The sequence below is a fragment of the Solanum stenotomum genome, chromosome 2 (genome assembly GCF_019186545.1).
Source record: "Solanum stenotomum isolate F172 chromosome 2, ASM1918654v1, whole genome shotgun sequence".
Classification (NCBI taxonomy): domain Eukaryota; kingdom Viridiplantae; phylum Streptophyta; class Magnoliopsida; order Solanales; family Solanaceae; genus Solanum; species Solanum stenotomum.
In genome coordinates this window covers 70719113-70736746 of record NC_064283.1, presented here as the reverse complement: position 1 = coordinate 70736746, position 17634 = coordinate 70719113, and the positions used below count along the sequence as shown (strand labels likewise).

At 33.8% G+C, this 17634-nt stretch overlaps 3 protein-coding genes across 3 annotated transcripts in view; all 3 read left to right on the top strand.

Annotated features, from left to right (window-relative positions):
* The window catches only part of LOC125857196 (MLP-like protein 34), a 384557-nt gene that overhangs the window by 218221 nt on the left and 148702 nt on the right, over positions 1–17634 (top strand). The window lies entirely within an intron of this gene.
* Positions 260–2008, top strand: LOC125857226 (kirola-like). Its single transcript, XM_049536921.1, has 2 exons — positions 260–488; positions 1421–2008. Exons 1-2 carry the CDS (start codon positions 302–304, stop codon positions 1684–1686), a joined length of 453 nt encoding a protein of 150 aa, XP_049392878.1. The 5' UTR covers positions 260–301; the 3' UTR covers positions 1687–2008.
* Positions 10634–12892, top strand: LOC125857267 (kirola-like). The gene is made up of 2 exons (XM_049536962.1): positions 10634–10823; positions 12605–12892. The coding sequence occupies exons 1-2, from the start codon at positions 10685–10687 to the stop codon at positions 12868–12870; spliced, it is 405 nt and encodes a 134-aa protein (XP_049392919.1). The 5' UTR covers positions 10634–10684; the 3' UTR covers positions 12871–12892.

The window sequence follows — 17634 nt, the reverse complement described above, 5'->3', positions numbered from 1 at the left end:
AATCATAAAACTAAAGATGACCAACTTATGACTTGATTTCGACTTATAAGCACTTGACTTAAAAACACTTTTGGTATTTACTAAATGTATGACAATCTTTAAAAAATGCTTATGAACAAAATAATTATGTGTAATTACATAGACATGCCTAATTATGTATAGGCAGAAAAAAGTAAAAAAAATATTATAATCTAGAGCCTAGAAATATTGGCATTGCCTAACTATAAAAGGACATAGGATCTCATGTAATGATGAACCACACACTTGTTATTATAACTTTGTGATATATCATAGAAGACAAATGTGCCTCGAAGGAAAGCTAGTTTCTGAGATAAACATCAAGTGTGATGGAGATGTTTTTCATGAAGTATATAGGCACAGACCACACCATATCTCCAACATGTCCCCTGATAAGATACAAAATGTGGATGTTCATGAAGGTGTATGGGGCACCGTTGGCTCTGTTAATTATTGGAACTTCATTCATGGTAAACCTTTATTATATTTGGTTTCAATATTTATATCTTTCGTGTCCTGTCACAAAATGCTTGGTTCATACATTCTGCAATACCATTTTGTTGTGGTTTCAACACAAGTGTGGTGTCTTAGGTAGAAAATCATGTTACCCTTTTCCTCGTCACTCTATCCTCGTCACCTAGGTAAACAATCTCACTCATTTGCTTATAAGTTGTAAATCTATTCTTATGAGGACATATGTGAAAAATGCACCAGAATTAAGAACCAAGAAATTATGCCTATGATCAAAACTTAGAGCACAAACTTTCCATACATAGTCACTATCATCAGAATTATTACCAGTATCAACAATATATATGTGCAGAACCCCTAATTACCAAGCTATATATGATACCAATTGTGTCGAAAATATCGTGGGTCACCTAGCACACAATCATAAATAAAGAAAATAGAGAGGAAAAATAACACAAGGATTTAACAAGGTTCATCTAGGTCTAATCATTCAAGCAAAAACAGAGAGAGTTTTCCACTATGAGAAAAAAAAATGACTGTACAAATAAGTAGTCACAATCCAATAAGGAAAATGTTCTATAAGGACAACATATTCCTTTTCCAAATCTATTAGGACAACAAATCTCTTAAATCAATAGAGATTATGAGTTTCGTAAATATATAAGAGAAAAAAATCCAAGACATAATTAACAAATAACATATATATCTAGGGGACCATTTCCTCGAAAAAAAGTTTGACATCTAGCTCAAACCAAGTAATAATTAATATGCTTGTTAATTTAATCCAAGCAAATTTTGGATGCATTATGTATGACCCAACATACTTTTACTGACTCAACCCGTTTTTAATCCGTTCAGATTCAAACCAACTCGCTCGATCATTTAAATATGAAATTAATAGTATGAAATATTTACTATATTTGTCTTACAGATGGGAAAGAAGCGGTGGCAAAGGAGAAAGTCGAAGAAATAGATGAAGAAAAGAAGCTGATTAAAAAAAGGATAATTGAAGGTGATTTGTTGGAGGATTACAAATCATTTTACATCACTCTTCATGTTGAGACAAAGGGTGAAAACAATTTAGTTACTTGGATTATTGAATATGAAAAGAAGAATGCCAATGTGTCAGATCCACACACGTTCATGGAATTACTCCTCAATGTAACCAAAGATATTGACAATCACCACATCAAGTGATACATAAATACTATACATTTGTTGAGACTCTTTGAAAATGTTGACGATTGTATGTCGAATTCTTTAAAAGTAGTGCATTTTGAAGAAATCGATATGAATACGGCAACATTTTTGAAAAGTTGAAGCAATGTATACCAAATGCTTGGATTTAAGCTGTTGTCTTAAAGTCATGAAATAATGTGTGTTGTTATTAGCGGGTGTGCTTTGAAATGTCTACTATATATTTGTAGCAAAAATAAAACGAGTGGATATTTAATTTTTATAGATAAATAAAAATAAAAGTTGTTATTTGAATTGCATTATAGTTTTTCTTTTTTCTTTTTGTTTTCTCTCTGTTGAAAACCAATAGTATGTGCTTTTCTTTCAACTTTTCCATTTTATAAACAGGGAATTTTATTTTTTCATATATAAGTCATGATAACAAGTTAATAACAATATGAATAGAGAAAGGAATAAAATTATGGTTTAAAAGTAAATTGTTAAGGGACTTTAAACCTTGAGAAGAAGTAAAGAAACTTTGTCTTGATGGTTAGGGCCGGAGCTAGGTGAGGCTGAGAGGTTCATTTGAAACCTCTTTCGTTACAATGTTTATGTATAGTTAAAATTATATTTTATTTATATACGGAAGATTCAGTTTATTGGCCATAATTTTAGAAATAATTTTAAATTAATATAATTACTCAAGCTAATGTGTTTAATATCAGCAGAGGTATTAGGAAAGTTGACTTTGGGAATAAGAGCAAGACAAATTTAGTGAGGATTAGTTTTGTTATTTTGTAATTTTAATCCATAGATTACTAATCCTCATATTCTCCCACATTCTAACAAACAAATTGAAACGAATGAAAGTATTATTTGTAAGGAAAAGAATAAGGAACAATCAATATTGTATAACTTTATGTTGATTTCTTATGAAGATAAAATCTTTTCAAATTCAAACCATAACATTATATAGTTTTAAACTGATCTTAAATTTCATGAGACATTTAACTAATATATGTTGTAAGTTCTTGTAACATCCCGCCTTAGAAAGAGCTATATTTAGAAAGCGCTAAATTGGAAATAGCTAAATTAGAATTTTTTCAAGTTATGCTAAGTTATGTGTCACGCCCCGAGCCTACACCCTGGGCGGGACCGGCACTCGGAGACCATTGCTGGCCCCAAGCGAACCCTTGGCCTGGCTTTCTTAACTCAGCGGAAACCTAACTCAACAGAAAAACTCAATGCACATGCAAGATTTACAAAACAACTTAACTTATGAAATCTGGCCACAAAGGCAACTCGAATCTCAAAATAGAATATTTACATATATACGTAGATGAGAGACTCAAAACTAACTGACTGACTGTCTGTTTATGAAGCCTCTAAAATACTGAGATGGATGTTGGGACAGACCCCGCAACATCCTAATAAAACAAAACTAAGAATACAAAATAATTGAGTCCTCCGGAATGCAAGGAGGCTCACCACTGACTCTGGAGTGCTCAGCTGGATCAACGACGTGCAGGATGCTGATCCGGGGTACCTGTATCTGCATCGTCATAAGATGCAGGCCAACTGGCATCAGTACATTGAATGTACGAGTATGTGAGCTGGAAAACTAAGCAACAAAGGCTAAAAGGAAATCTGGAAGAAACTGAATAGCTTACCTGGCTCAACTCAACTCAACCTGACTGACTTCTTTTAATATAAGGCAATTTAAAATAGGTGCGATATAAAGAAAGACTACTTTAAACATGTTATTAGCTCTGTGTGTATACAAAGGTACAATAAGCCTGAGATGTATATATAAATACAAATGAACTGATGTATATAAAAATACAATAATTTTTGTGTATGAAGATACAATAACTGTTGTGGGAGTTTCTCTAACCGACAACCATCACTTAAGAGCTATAGTGATGATACAGCGATCGACCTCACGCTGCCAGGGCATCTTACACCCGGCCAAAGGTATAAGACTTGAACTGCCTAATGGATCCACTAGTCTATCTGGAAAAGGATTCATCTAAAAAGTATGACCCTTTTCTACCTATGGTGGCTAATATAGTTCTATGGGGCTGTGGGTTCTTTAAACGCTCCCCCAATTCGGTGCTCGATACTACTCCTAAAAATGCACTGGCTCTTATATTTTTAAAACATATGATTTCCTGCTAATTGAGATAATTGCTCAAAAACTAGCCCGAAGGCTCTTTGGAAATCTCAGTTTCCAACCTTGTTTAAATGTAAAAACATTTCTTTAAAACTTCTTTGGGAATACATAGTTCCCTAATAACTTTGAGAAATGAACTCAACTTTATGTTCTTGACTTAACTTGAAACTCTATACTCTTTACTCGACTTGAAACTTGAGCCTTAGAATGAAGTTAAAACGTTCAATAAAGACTCTTGAACAACTCTAAAGACTTGCTTGGACTTACTTCTTAACTTGCTTAACTTGACTCTAACTTCACTTGACTTTGATCCAAACTCACCTCGAACTGAATCATGGATTCAAGGTATATGATCGCATGTTTATAGATGAGTTCGGGAGGTTTAAATGTACATTAGAGTGTTGGAAACAACTAGGAAACATAGGTACAATACCTAGGAACATGCATGACAAAGTGTGGAAGAAAGGGAGAACATGGCTTCCTTGGCGCTCTGCAAGGCGCGGAGCGCCAACCCTTGAAGCTCAGAAGGCACCTGCTGGCGCTCTGAGAGGCACGCCGCCCCAAGGGCTGGATTTCAGAGTCCCCTTTGGGGCGCGCTAGCAGGCGCGACGCGCCAGACCCTTCCCTAGAAAACCCGACTTTTCTCCCTCTTTTCTCCAACTCTAAACCTCTGTAACCTCAATGGATTCAACCCCAAACACTAAGGATCATAAAACCCCTCAATATACAAGAGATTCAACTCAAACACACAACCAAATCATGTCCCACAACCAACAATAACTTCAACAACACAACCCAACAACTTTAACAACATATCCAATCTTTCTCAATAATAATGAGTTTGGTGTGTGGGGGAAAGGATCAACCCACACTAAGAACTCACATACCTAGTAGGGATCACCCTCGACGATATCCACGACGATCCTTGACGGAAACTCCTTGCTTGATCTTCTCTTTCTCCTCTTCTTCTCCTCTTCACTCTCAAGCCCTTGCTCTCACTCTTTTAAAATGGGACAAAATGATCCAAAAATAAGCCTAACACCACAATATAATCCCAAAAGAAATGGCTAGGGAAAAGACCAAAATGCCCTTAAATTTTTCGGACGGATTCCCCTCCAACTTCCCAACTTTCAAAGGGCATAACTCGCTCACGAACTCGGAATCGAGCAAACTCAGCGACGTTGAAAAGATAATTCCAAGGGCTTTCCAAACATAACTGGAACTACTCCTAACTCATCCTGATCTAGGAGTTATGACTGCTCAAAGTTGGCCAAAACTAACTGATTTCCCACACTTAACCAAATTCCAGATTTTAAATTTTTCAAAAAAATGACTATTTCCAATTTCAAGCTTTTTTATAGTTATTTCAAATTGCCGGATGTTACATTATGAATTTTATGTCAACTTCAAACAACCATAACTTTCACTAGAGGATGAGTTAAGTGGCCCAAGAGATATCAACTGAAAAGGTCTTGGAATCCTCTTTGCAACGCCACCAAGTTTGCTAATTTTTGAGCTTGTATAAGGGAGATATGCCCATTTGAAGTTAGCCTGTCCAATTAAGAAAAGCTATCCGAATTAGTGAGGGGTATATTGGTCTTTTCCTTACCCAATCAGATTAAAACGAATTTAGTATTATTTTTGGGGTCAAATCTGATTTAGGTCAGTTTGCATAAATCAAAATACGCTAGGGTTTTGAGAGGAGTTCAAGAAGAGGAGAAAAGAGAAAAGTCAAGTCGTTCTTCAGGATTTCTTGCAAATTCGAAGGTTGTTTAGCCAAGGGTTTGATCCCTAAGAGGTATGTAGGGCTATCATAGTGTTGGACTAGTTCATCCTCACGCCCTACATCTACTTCAAATCAGTAAAAGAGAAATCTAGGATTCTATCCCTAGATTTGAGTATTCTTGAGATAATTTGTAACACCCCGTATACGAAAAAGGGTAATAAACCAAAAATTCAGAACTTACAGGTGCTATCCACAAGGACAAACGACGGTCCGTAGGTTGAACAACAGACCATATGTGGGTTCGTAGATTGGCCATCTAAAAAGTTGCAAGGGCAGGAACCACGACTGGACCTACGTGTTGTAAGTGGGTCCACGGTCCATGGTCCAGAGGTCCATCGATTGGCCAAAAGTCTCTACACTTACTAACGGTTGTGCAGGACGGACCGTAGGTTCATCCATGGTCCGTTAATGGGTGGTTGTAGGTCGTCACTTGGCAGTTATTTTCAGGGTTAGTTGAGTCTTTTCCTAATTAATTAATTCCTATACTATGTTATTTTGCCTATATTTAGGACTCCTATATAATCCTTTTTACCCCCAAATTAAATTCATTTACTTCATTGTTCCAAATTCCCAAAAAGAAATCAAATCTCCTCTCAAATATTCTCTCTCTAGAAACTTGAAGAAGAACAAGAAGGATCCAACTAGGGTTTCAAGGCAAGGTTTCAATTCCTCCATTGAAGGCTAGCATTTGGACTTGAGGTATGGTAGTTTTCATCCATGAATCTCTTTCATTCATGGAGTCCCCAAATTCCTCTATTTCAAAAGGTAGAGTTCCCCAATTAGCTAGGATTTTCTTCAATTACCATGGGTTCCTTTGATTATTGATCTTAATGATTGAATTATGTTTTAACATGCATGAATTGATGATTTTCAATGCTTTCATGATGTTTTCCCCTATGAACCCATGAACCCCCATGTTTTTCCCAAATTGTGATCATATGGTGTGGGTTGTTGATTATAAAAGAGGAGTTTTACAAATTATTGGATAATGTGATGAAATAACATGAATTTATGATATGATCCCTATCTAATCCTTGATTTCTAGATTTTGTGATTGAAAGTAAGATTTGAACAGTCAAAAGGTAATGTATAAGTTTATGCATGAACTTATGAAATCTATGTAAAAGTTTAAGGGTGCTTTGAGAGTAAAGTGCCAAATGATGATGTTTTATGTTGTGATGTGAAAGGCTATTCTCATAAACACATAACTAGCATGATGTGAAAGGTTTTCTCACATAACATGGATTCTTAGGTTGAAAGGCTATTCTCACCTAATTGGATCAAAGAGTAAGAGCTATCCTAAACTACCTTGGATTGGTTGTCAAGGACACCTTTCCATGAATGATAAGAATAAGTAAGAAATGACTATTCCGTGGGAATTATGCTTAGGACCGAGTGGATATTAATGTGGGATGGAAGCTCCCCCGTTAGTAGATGCCGAGTTTCTAGTAACAATCTCCTTATCCCATAAACTATGTGTCCCCGTAGGATGATTAGCTAGTGGATCCACTTAAGCTAGAAGTTTATGGTTCTACCTTAGGAAAGTAGAACAACCCTTTTCAGTGTGGGAGACACCGGCGGATCGTGTTATAGCTCACATGGTATCTATGTCTGTTAAGGTTAATTTTTCCACAACAAGACTAAAAGTGAACTAAGGTTACTCAAGGAGTATCTCATATGTGTTCAAAGATTTAAAGATGAATTGGCTCGCATTGATCATGATGTTATGACTTATGTTTTCTAACCTTCTTATATCATGTTTTACTTGGTCAATTGCATGCCATGAAATGAAATGTCCCTTTTAGCATGTTTTAAATGATTTTATGCATATCTATCATACTTGGTACATTTTTTTTTGTATTAACGCATACTCTTGCCTACATTTTTCCCAAATGTAGTGTTCGACAGACAGGATTCCCAATATTATGGCTAGAGCTTGGATTTGAGTGTTTTCGAGCTTGGTGAGTCCTCATGGTTTGTGGACAAATTTCATTGTTTTAGTTTATTTCTTGTATTTCCTTTTTGGACATGATGTATGGGATAGGCCCAATTTCATTCTATTATATTAAATGGATATGATGAGACATGGTTTTTAGACTTCCGCTTCGCTTTATAAAATGTTTTGGACTTCGACTATTATTTTACCCTTATTGCTCTATTTCTTATGTGATGAAAGCTAAGTGGCTTGTATGAAGTCCTTCGGGGTTCTATACGCCATGTTACAACTAAGGGGTACCCCTAGGTCGTGACATAAGTTGATTTTGAGTTCTTGATTCTTTTTGAAATTTTATTCCTAATTATTAAATTGTTATATATTGCTATTAAGATCCCTGATTTGAGTCGTTCATTTCCATAAATCCGCATGAACCCTATGAATTGGGTTATAAATTTTGAGAAGCTTTTTAAAGCTAACACTTGAGTTTTAAACTGAGTTTTGAGAAAGAGTTTCTAAAACATGATTAGTATGACAATCGAGTATGCCATCAATGTTTAAGCAGTATAATATCTAGATATACCATCAATGTTTATGCAGTATGACTTCCTGAATCATCAATGATCATACTATAATATGATTTTGAGAAAGAGTTTTCAAGTATGAGTATAAGGGGACTATGTATTCCAGAGGCATCAATTTTTACATTGATAAAAGAGAAACTGAGATTTCTAAATGAGTTATGAGTTCAAAAGTTATTTCAAGAGTAGTTACCTATTGTCGGTTAGAGAATCTCCCACGGAGTATATTTTTTTTTTCATATACAAACAGAGTTTATTCTGTATTCTTGCATACAAACTGAGTATATTGTATATTCTAATACACGGTGTTGTTATATACTATTTTAAAAGTTTTTGTTCATAATGCATATTTACTACTGCTTTATATTAAAATGATTTGAGTAAGTTGAGTATCCTTGAGTTAAGTTCAGACGAGGTAATTGTTTCTTCAGTTCCAGTTCAAGCTTATGTCTTTTGTTTAGATTTCCCCTCACATGCTCGTACATTCCATGTACTAAAGCCATTTGGCTTGCATCTTTTATGATGCAGATACAGGTAACCATAATCAACATCCAGCGCTTCGTTGATCCAGTTGAGTTCCAGAGTTGTTTAGTGAGCCTTCTTGCTTTTGGAGGGTCCCTTGTTTACTTTTAGTTATTTCAGTTGTTAGGATGATCGGGGTCTTGTCCCGACATCCCTCATAGTATTAGAGGCTCCATAGAAAGATAGACAGTACTTCATGCGTCTTTTCATTTTCAGTTACTTATATTGAGACTTGCATTGCCTCTTTGGCTAGTTGAATGTTTATTTCTAAAACATTCTGAGTTTATCTTTTGAGACAATTAAGTAAAGTTTATCTTTTAAGTTCATATTATTTATGAGTAAGTCTTCCGCTAAGAGTTAAGCCAGGCTAAGGGTTTGCTTAGGGCCAGCAATGGTTCTCGAGTGCCAGTGGCGTCCAAGATGTAGGCTCGGGGCGTGACAATTCTTTTTACACATATACCCAATATTAGATAGCTTTTAGGCAAAAGTATGAACTTGTTTTTAACTTCTTCTGTTTATGCATCTAAACTAAAATTTGTGAAAAATAAAATTTAGATTTACCAGTGGAATTCAATAAAGTGGGGCATAGAGATGGTAGAGTGTATGCAGATCTTAGTCCTAACCACTATCTCGTAGATATAGAGAGGCTATTTTTGAAAGATCCCCGGGTCAAGTGTATCACACTCAAGCAAAAGAAGAAGAAAATAGTGAAGAAAGCATAACGGTAAAAAAAGAAAAGTAGTGTGAAGTCAACAAGAAAGAAACAATAACAACAACAAAATAATGTGATAATCGAAATACAATAAACAACATATGGCCAGAAATACAAAGGGCACAACTAATGCTATGACATGCACTAAACCTTCGCAAGGCAAGACAACACTCTATCCCTACTAACCTTCTACCCTAATACACGACCTCCACTCTTTCCTATTTAAAGTCATGTCCTAGGTAATATGGAGCTCCTCATGTCCTATCTAATTACTTCTCCCAAATACTTTTTTCGGTCTACCTCTACCCCTCTACATACCCTTTACATTCAACCTATTGCACCTCCTCACTAACGCGTCTCCTCTATTCATGCCTAAACCATCTCAATATCGCTTACCTCATTTTGTCCGCCATTGAGGCCACTCTAACCTGAATGACCTAATTTCTAATCTTGTCACTCCTTGTATGCCCACACATCTACCTCAACATCCTGATCTCCGCAACATGCATTTTCTGAACATGTAAGTTCTTGACTGGCCAACACTCCACCCCATACAAGAAGGATAGTCTAACCACCACTCTATAGAACTTTCGTTTAAGTGTAGGTGGTACCTTCTTATCACAAAAGACTCTAAAGGCAAGACTTCATTACATGATACCACTCGAACCAAATACAGATATTAGTACAAAAACTAAATAATTAATGAGTAACAATATAACTATCCAAATAGAAATATCAACTTGTAATATCCATATACTTTGGTTTAAGTAGATTTTGAGTTAGAATTCCATTTGTATTTACTTAATTTTAGTATTCTACTTTATTTTTATTTTTAATTTGGTCTACGAGTTGGTCCAACCCACATTAATTGGTCAAGCCCCACGGACTAGTGGATTTACTCGGGCCAAGCTAAAAAAATTCAATTCTTAAATGGGCTCCAAAAATCTTAGTTCAACTTTATGAAATCACGGATTAAGCACGGCTCTAACCAACATGGACCACTATTGAGGTACTGTTGAAAAAAAATCTTAACCATCTTTGTAAAGTTTGTTCATGAAGGAGATATACTGATTATCCATCTGATCTTCCACTCATCCTCTAACATCTTATTCATCATTAATGAATCAGTTAATTATGTGTAAGTACATAGACACGAGGCCTAATTATGTATAGGCAGAAAAAAGTAAAAAATTTATTATAATCTAGAGCCTAGAAATATTGGCATTGCCTATGAAAGGGCAAGGATCTCATGTAATGATGAACCACACACTTGTTATTATAACTTTGTGATATATCATATCATAAAAGAAAAATGAGCCTCAAAGGAAAGTTGGTTTTTGAGATAAACATCAAGTGTGATGGAGATGTTTTTTATGAAGTATATAGGCACAGGCCACACCATACCTCTAGTATGTCCCCTGATAATATACAAAATGTGGATGTTCATGAAGGTGAATGGGGCACCGTTGGCTCTGTTAATTATTGGAACCTCATCCTTGGTAAACCTTTATTATATTTGGTTTCATCAATATTTGTATCTTTCGTGCCCTGTCACAAAATGCTCGGTTCATACATTCTGCATTACCATTTTGTTGTGGTGTTTCAACACAAGTGAGGTGTCTCACTATGCACTCTCTATAGCACAAGTTATTAAATTTTGAGTTGCAAAATTCCAAGTTATTGTTCGTTAAAAGACATTTAAATTTTCTTCAACCTGTCTCTCAATTACCATCGTCATTCATTTAACAAATGTTGAAAATGATTCATTTTTTGTTTTTAGAAAATAAAATAAGCCCTTGTCATTTTTGAGTAATCGTTAATCAAAGTTATAAAGTACCTTGCACTACTTTCGGAGGAAATTTTGTATGAACCCCACAAGTCTGAATGTCTATAATCTAACTTTTCTTTGGTCATGTGCTTTGCCTTCTTGTTAAACTTCACCATTGTTTGTTTATTAAACACACAATTCTCACAAAATTTCAAAAAGTGATTTCTGTAACCATCCAAAAAATTATGCTTGTTCAACAAAGACAATCCCTTCACTGATCATATGACCAAGTCGCAAGTGCCACAATTGAAACTAATTCACCACACTCTTCCTAGAAGCGATAAGTATTTCCCCTTCAACTATACTGGATTGAAGATAATACCGTCAATAATGAAGCTTACCCTTCATGAGTATCAAGGAAATCTTACACACTTGATCATCCAAAGTCGAAAGAGAAATCAATTTTCCCTTCATTTGAGGAAAATGTCAGCACTTAATATATATTTCTGATAATGCATAAAATATATTTGTTGTATTCTTCCCCTACTCACAATACCTTCACCCTTAGTGCTATCCGAAAAGCTCATATTCAACTCATTAGATTTTAGTGCATTACTAACATCATCAAGTGAGATACTGTCTGCTTTGTCTCATTCTTTCGACTTTTCTGAAAGGTCTCCTCGAAAGCCTTTCATAATCCTTGTAACACCAAGGACGATCTCATTCTAACCTTCCACAGACAGAAACTAGATTATCCATTGAATTTCTCTATTTCATACTTTGTTGAAATTGAAGACATTTTAATCCTATATTATGTGCAGAAGCCCTTATCAAGCTATATATGATACCAATTGTGTCGGAAGTATCGTGGGTTACCTAGTACACAATTACAAATAAAGAAAATAGAGAAAAAACTAACACAAGGATTTAACAAGGTTCATTTAGGTCTAATTATTCAAGCTAAAACAGAGAGAGAGTCTTCCACTATGAGATAAAACAAAGAGTGTAATGTTCTTACATTCCTATAAGGAAAATACATATATTCCTTTTCCAATCTATTCGGACAACAAATCTCTTAAATCAATAGTGATTATTTGTTTCGTAAAATATATAAGAAAAAAAATTCAAGACATAATTAACAAATAATCCTTCCGTCCAACAATAGGTGTCCACTATACTAAAAATAGATGTCCAACAATACTTGTCCAATTTAAAAAATCAAGAGATAATTTACCTTTTGTGTCTATTTTACCCTTGGTATTAAATGTTATTTATCATCTAACATATTTTTCAAATAATTAAATTTAATAAAGTCAATGGATAATATAGTAATATTACCCCTATTATTTATTGTTTATTGACTCAACCCGTTTTTAATCCGTTCAGATTCAAACCAACTCGCTCGATCATTTAAAAATGAAATTAATAGTATGAAATATTTACTATATTGTATTTGTTTTACAGATGGGAAAGAAATGGTGGCAAAGGAGAAAGTCGAAGAAATAGATGAAGAAAAGAAGATGATGAAAAAAAGGATAATTGAAGGAGATATATTGGAGGATTACAAATCATTTTACGTTACTGTTCATGTTGAGACAAAGGGTGAAAACAACTCAGTAACTTGGATTTTGGAATATGAAAAGAAGAATGCTAATGTGCCAGATCCACACACGCTCATGGAATTTCTCCTCAATGTAACCAAAGATATTGAGAATCACCACATCAAGTGATAAATAAATATTATACCTATATATGTTGTTGGGACTCTTTGAATAAAATGTCGACGAGTGTATGTCGGATTCTTGAAAAGTTACAAGCAATGTATACCAAATGCTTGGATTCAAGTTGTTGTCTCAAGTCTTGTAATATATATGTAGCAAAAATAAAACGAGTGAATAAGGAACAATCAATATTGTTTAACTTTATGTTGATTTCTTATGAAGATTAAATCTTTTCAAATTCAAACCATAACATTATATAGTTTTAAACTGATCTTAAATTTCAGGAGACATTTAACTAATATATGTTGTATGTTCTTTTTATACATATACCCAATATTAGATAGCTTTTAGGCAAAAGCATGAAGTTCTTTTTAGCTTCTTCTGTTTATGCATCTAAATTAAATAAAATTTGTGAAAATAAAAATTATGAAAAATAAGGCACAATCATCAACAACAATATACCCAGTGGAATTCAATAAAGTGGGGCATGGAGAGGGTAGAGTGTACACAGACCTTACCATCATCTCGTAGATATGGAGAGGCTATTCTCTAAAGATCCTCGGCTTAAGTGTATCACGCTTAAGCAAAACAAGAAGAAAATAGTGAAGAAAGTATAATGGTAAAAAAGAAAAGTAGTGTGAAGTCAACAAGAAAGAAACAATGACAACAGCAAAACAATGTGATAATCGAAATACAATAAACAACATATGGCCAGAATTACAAGGGCACGACTAATGCTATGACATGCACTAATCCTTCACAAGGCAAGACACCACTCTATCTCTACTAGTCTTCTACCCTAATACACGATCTTCACTCTTTCCTATTTAAAGTCATGTCTAAGGTAATATGGAGCTCTGTCATGTCCTATCTAATTACTTCTCCCCAATATTTTTTTGGTCTACCACTACCTCTCCACGTCATCCAACCTATCGCACCTCCTCTATGACATGTCTCCTCAACACATGCTTAAACCATCTCAATATCGCTTACCTCATCTTAGCTTGTCCGCCATAGAGGTCACTCTCACCATCTCCTGAATGACCTCATTCCTAATCTTGTCACTCCTTGTATGTCCACACATCTACCTCAACATCCTGATCTCCGCAACATGCATTTTTTAAACATGTCAATTCTTGAGTGACCAACACTCCACCCCATACAACAAGGATAGTCTAACCATCACTCTGTAGAACTTACTTTTTAAGTTTAGGTGGTACCTTCTTATCACACAGGACTCCGAAGGCAAGCCTTCATTTCATCCAAGACATGATACCACACTCGAACCAAATAGAGATATTAGTACAAAAACTAAATAATTAATAAGTAAGAATATAACTAGCCAAATTAAATAGAAATATTAACTTGTAATCTCTATATACTTTGGTTTAAGTAGATTTTGAGTTAGAATTCCTTTTGTAATTTACTTAATTCTAGTATTCTACTTCATTTTTGTTTTTTAATTATTTTTTATTTGGCCTACGAGCTGGTCCACATAAAGTTGGCAATTCTGCCTTAGGAATAACATAAATCTACAGTTTTGGAAACGTTAAAAGTTCAGACTTTGGAAATGGTGGAAACTCCAACTTTGGGAATTCTGGCAATTTAGGCTTTGGCAGAGTTGACAGCTCAGGTTTCAAAATTTCAGGGAATTCAAGCTTTGGTAAATTTGGGATTTCAGGTAAATGCGACCTAGCTACCCAATATTTAAGTTATTGGAACTGTTTTTGTAGAATAAATATTTCTAGTGGCAACCATTATCGCCACAATAAGAGTTTCTAGTGGCGTCCTTAAGAAGTCATCATAAATAACATTTAGTTTTGGAACTACTTGCCAGTTGCCACAACGCTCAGGTTGCTACTAAAATGATTTTGTTTCGACCTTTTGGGCTTCAGCAGCGATTATAGTCGCCACTGAAAGCTCAATTTCTAGTAGTTTTGCATCAATCATGAATGAGTTTCTACAGTCAAAGCATTAGATGATAGCTCACACAATAGGCAATCCCTCTTCTATTGCTCTTGATAGAAATTAGCATTGGCATGGACAAGGTCCCCTCTCTAATTCTAATACAAAACATGTTTATAATTAATCTCAAAGAGAAATTGTGTTTGGTTCCCGGGGGCGGGGGGGTTGTAGGCATCATTTCCTTTATAAATAAGTAGTTACGTGTAGGGTGCTAAAAATTATCGTTAAATCTATTTACTATTTTTTAAAAAAAATTAATTAAAAGTATTTTCACATAAAAAGGACAAATGCCGGAAATAAATAAAGGGATAATTCAAAGTTATGTTCTAGGAAGAACATTTTAGGGAGTACAGAAAGATAGAAAAGGTAAATTGTAAAGTGATTGATCAAATTAAAAGTGCTTATAAACTGTAAAACCATAAATTAAAAATAACCAACTTATGGTTATTTTGGATTATAAAGAGTTATAAGCACTTTTAGTGTTTGTCAACTATATGATAAGCTTAAAAATATGTTTATGAACTAGTTTGAACCACTTAGAAACTTAACCTAATACCTTCTTAATATAAAAATAGATAATAGTATTTTTCTGTACTAATGGTGTGTAGTTACATGCACACACCTAATTATGTATAGGCTTTAAACCAAAACAAAAAAACAAAAAAATTATGTATAGGCATAAAAAAAATACGAAATTTACAGTCTAAAGTCTAGACATATTGACATTGCCTAACTATAAAAGGGCAGAGCTACTCATGTAATGATGAACCACATACTTATTATTATAACTTTGTGATATATCATAGAAGAAAAATGAGTCTTCAAGGAAAGTTGATTTCTGAGATAAATATCAAATGTGATGGAGATGTGTTTCATGAAATAATTAAGTACAAACCACATGATATCTTCCGTATATGCTCGGATAAGATACAAAATATGGATATTCATGAAGGTGAATTAGGCAATATTGGCTCTGTTAAGTCCTGGAAATTCACCCATGGTAAATCCGTATTATATTTGGTTTCAATATTTATTTTTGTAGGTTAGTTTTTCTTGTTCAAATTGTAAGTAAGTTATAGGAGATCATTTCATCGAAAAAAGTTTAGACATCTAGCTCAAACTTATCCGTTCATTAATTTGATCCAACATTTTTATTAATTCAAACTGTTTTTAACCCATTCAGATTCAATTCATTTCACTTGATCATTTAAAAAGCAAAATTAGTAGTATGCAATATTTACTATATTTGTTTGCAGGTGGGAAAGAGATTGTTGTAAAGGAAGTAATTGAAGAAATAGATGATGAAAAGAAGTTGATTAAAAAAAAGGTAATTGAAGGTGATTTGTTGGATTATTATAAATCATTTTACGTCACTATTCAGGTTGAGATAAAGGGTGAAAACAACTTAGTTACTTGGATCATGGAATATGAAAAGAAGAATACGAATGTGCCAGATCCACACACATATATGGAATTATGCCTCAGTGTCACTAAAGATATTGGACTCACAATCTCAAGTGATGCATAAATATTATTATTATTATTATTATTATTATTATTATTATTATTATTAGTATTATTATTATTATTATATATTCTTGGAATAAAAGCCTAAGTCGATGGATATTGATAAACAAAAATAAAAGTTTCGAAACTTATTCTACGTAATTCCATATATGTATGCAAGTCTGTAATGAAATCGATAATATTATATTGAATAAAATCTCCGAAAAGTAACAATGGATTGCTTGTAAGTCCATTTCTATGATTAAATTGTACAAATATTAAATTGTTCATGAAATTGCAGATGAATGTGTGAAATAGATATTTTCAGTGGCAATTCTTATTTGATTTCATGTCATTTAGTAGCGAAGTTAGCTTCCATAGTCATGATTTCCCCAAAATATTATTTTCGGTACCTATTTAATGATGTGACAACCGTAAATTTTTAGAAAAAAAAATAAAATTAAAATGGATAAGCTTTGATGCATATTGAAATAACACATAAAATTTTTTTTTGAAATATCACCATAAGAAAAATTAAATAAAATATTGAAATATCACACTCAACAAGTCAATAAGAGATTTCAATGCAAATGAATACACTACAAAAAAATCTAGAATGATTGATAAATGTCATCACTAATCTGCAGCTAAATTGCTCATAACTAACAATATTTTTTTTGGTAATTCATAGCTAGATAGAATTAGCGATGAGTTTTGCTATTTGATTATAGAATATATTTGTCTGTCAACAATTTCCTATTTTTAGTAGTGATAGTGAACTACAAAATTAGCTAAGGATTGGAAGTTTTCAGAGTACAAAAATTATGCGTATTATGCCACTAGAAACACAAGAACATTATATTAGTAATTGATGGCAGAATTAGGGTGTGGCAGAATGGGTAATTTATATGGGTATCTATTCATATTTATTCATTTTAAATAGGTTGGGTATCCAACTCATCTAAAATGGGTAAAAAACGAATAATACTCATTTAAAAATGGATAGTTAAATGAGTAAAATAGGTAAAAGATATTCTAATAAAAGAAAGAAATATGGTAGGGGGATGCGGTGGTAAAAAAACTTTTTCACATTTTTTTTGGGGATAGGGCGGAGTGAGGTGGGTAGGGGGCTAGTAGGGGGGAGGGGGGCTGGTAAGTTGGGTGACAAAAAAAACTATGACAAAAAATATTTTTTTATAAAAGAAACAAACTAACTTTTTCTTTACACTTTTTTTGGGATTTGGGGGAGGGGGGGAGGGGGTGGTAGGCGGTGGAGTGATAAAAAAAATTAAAAAAGATTTT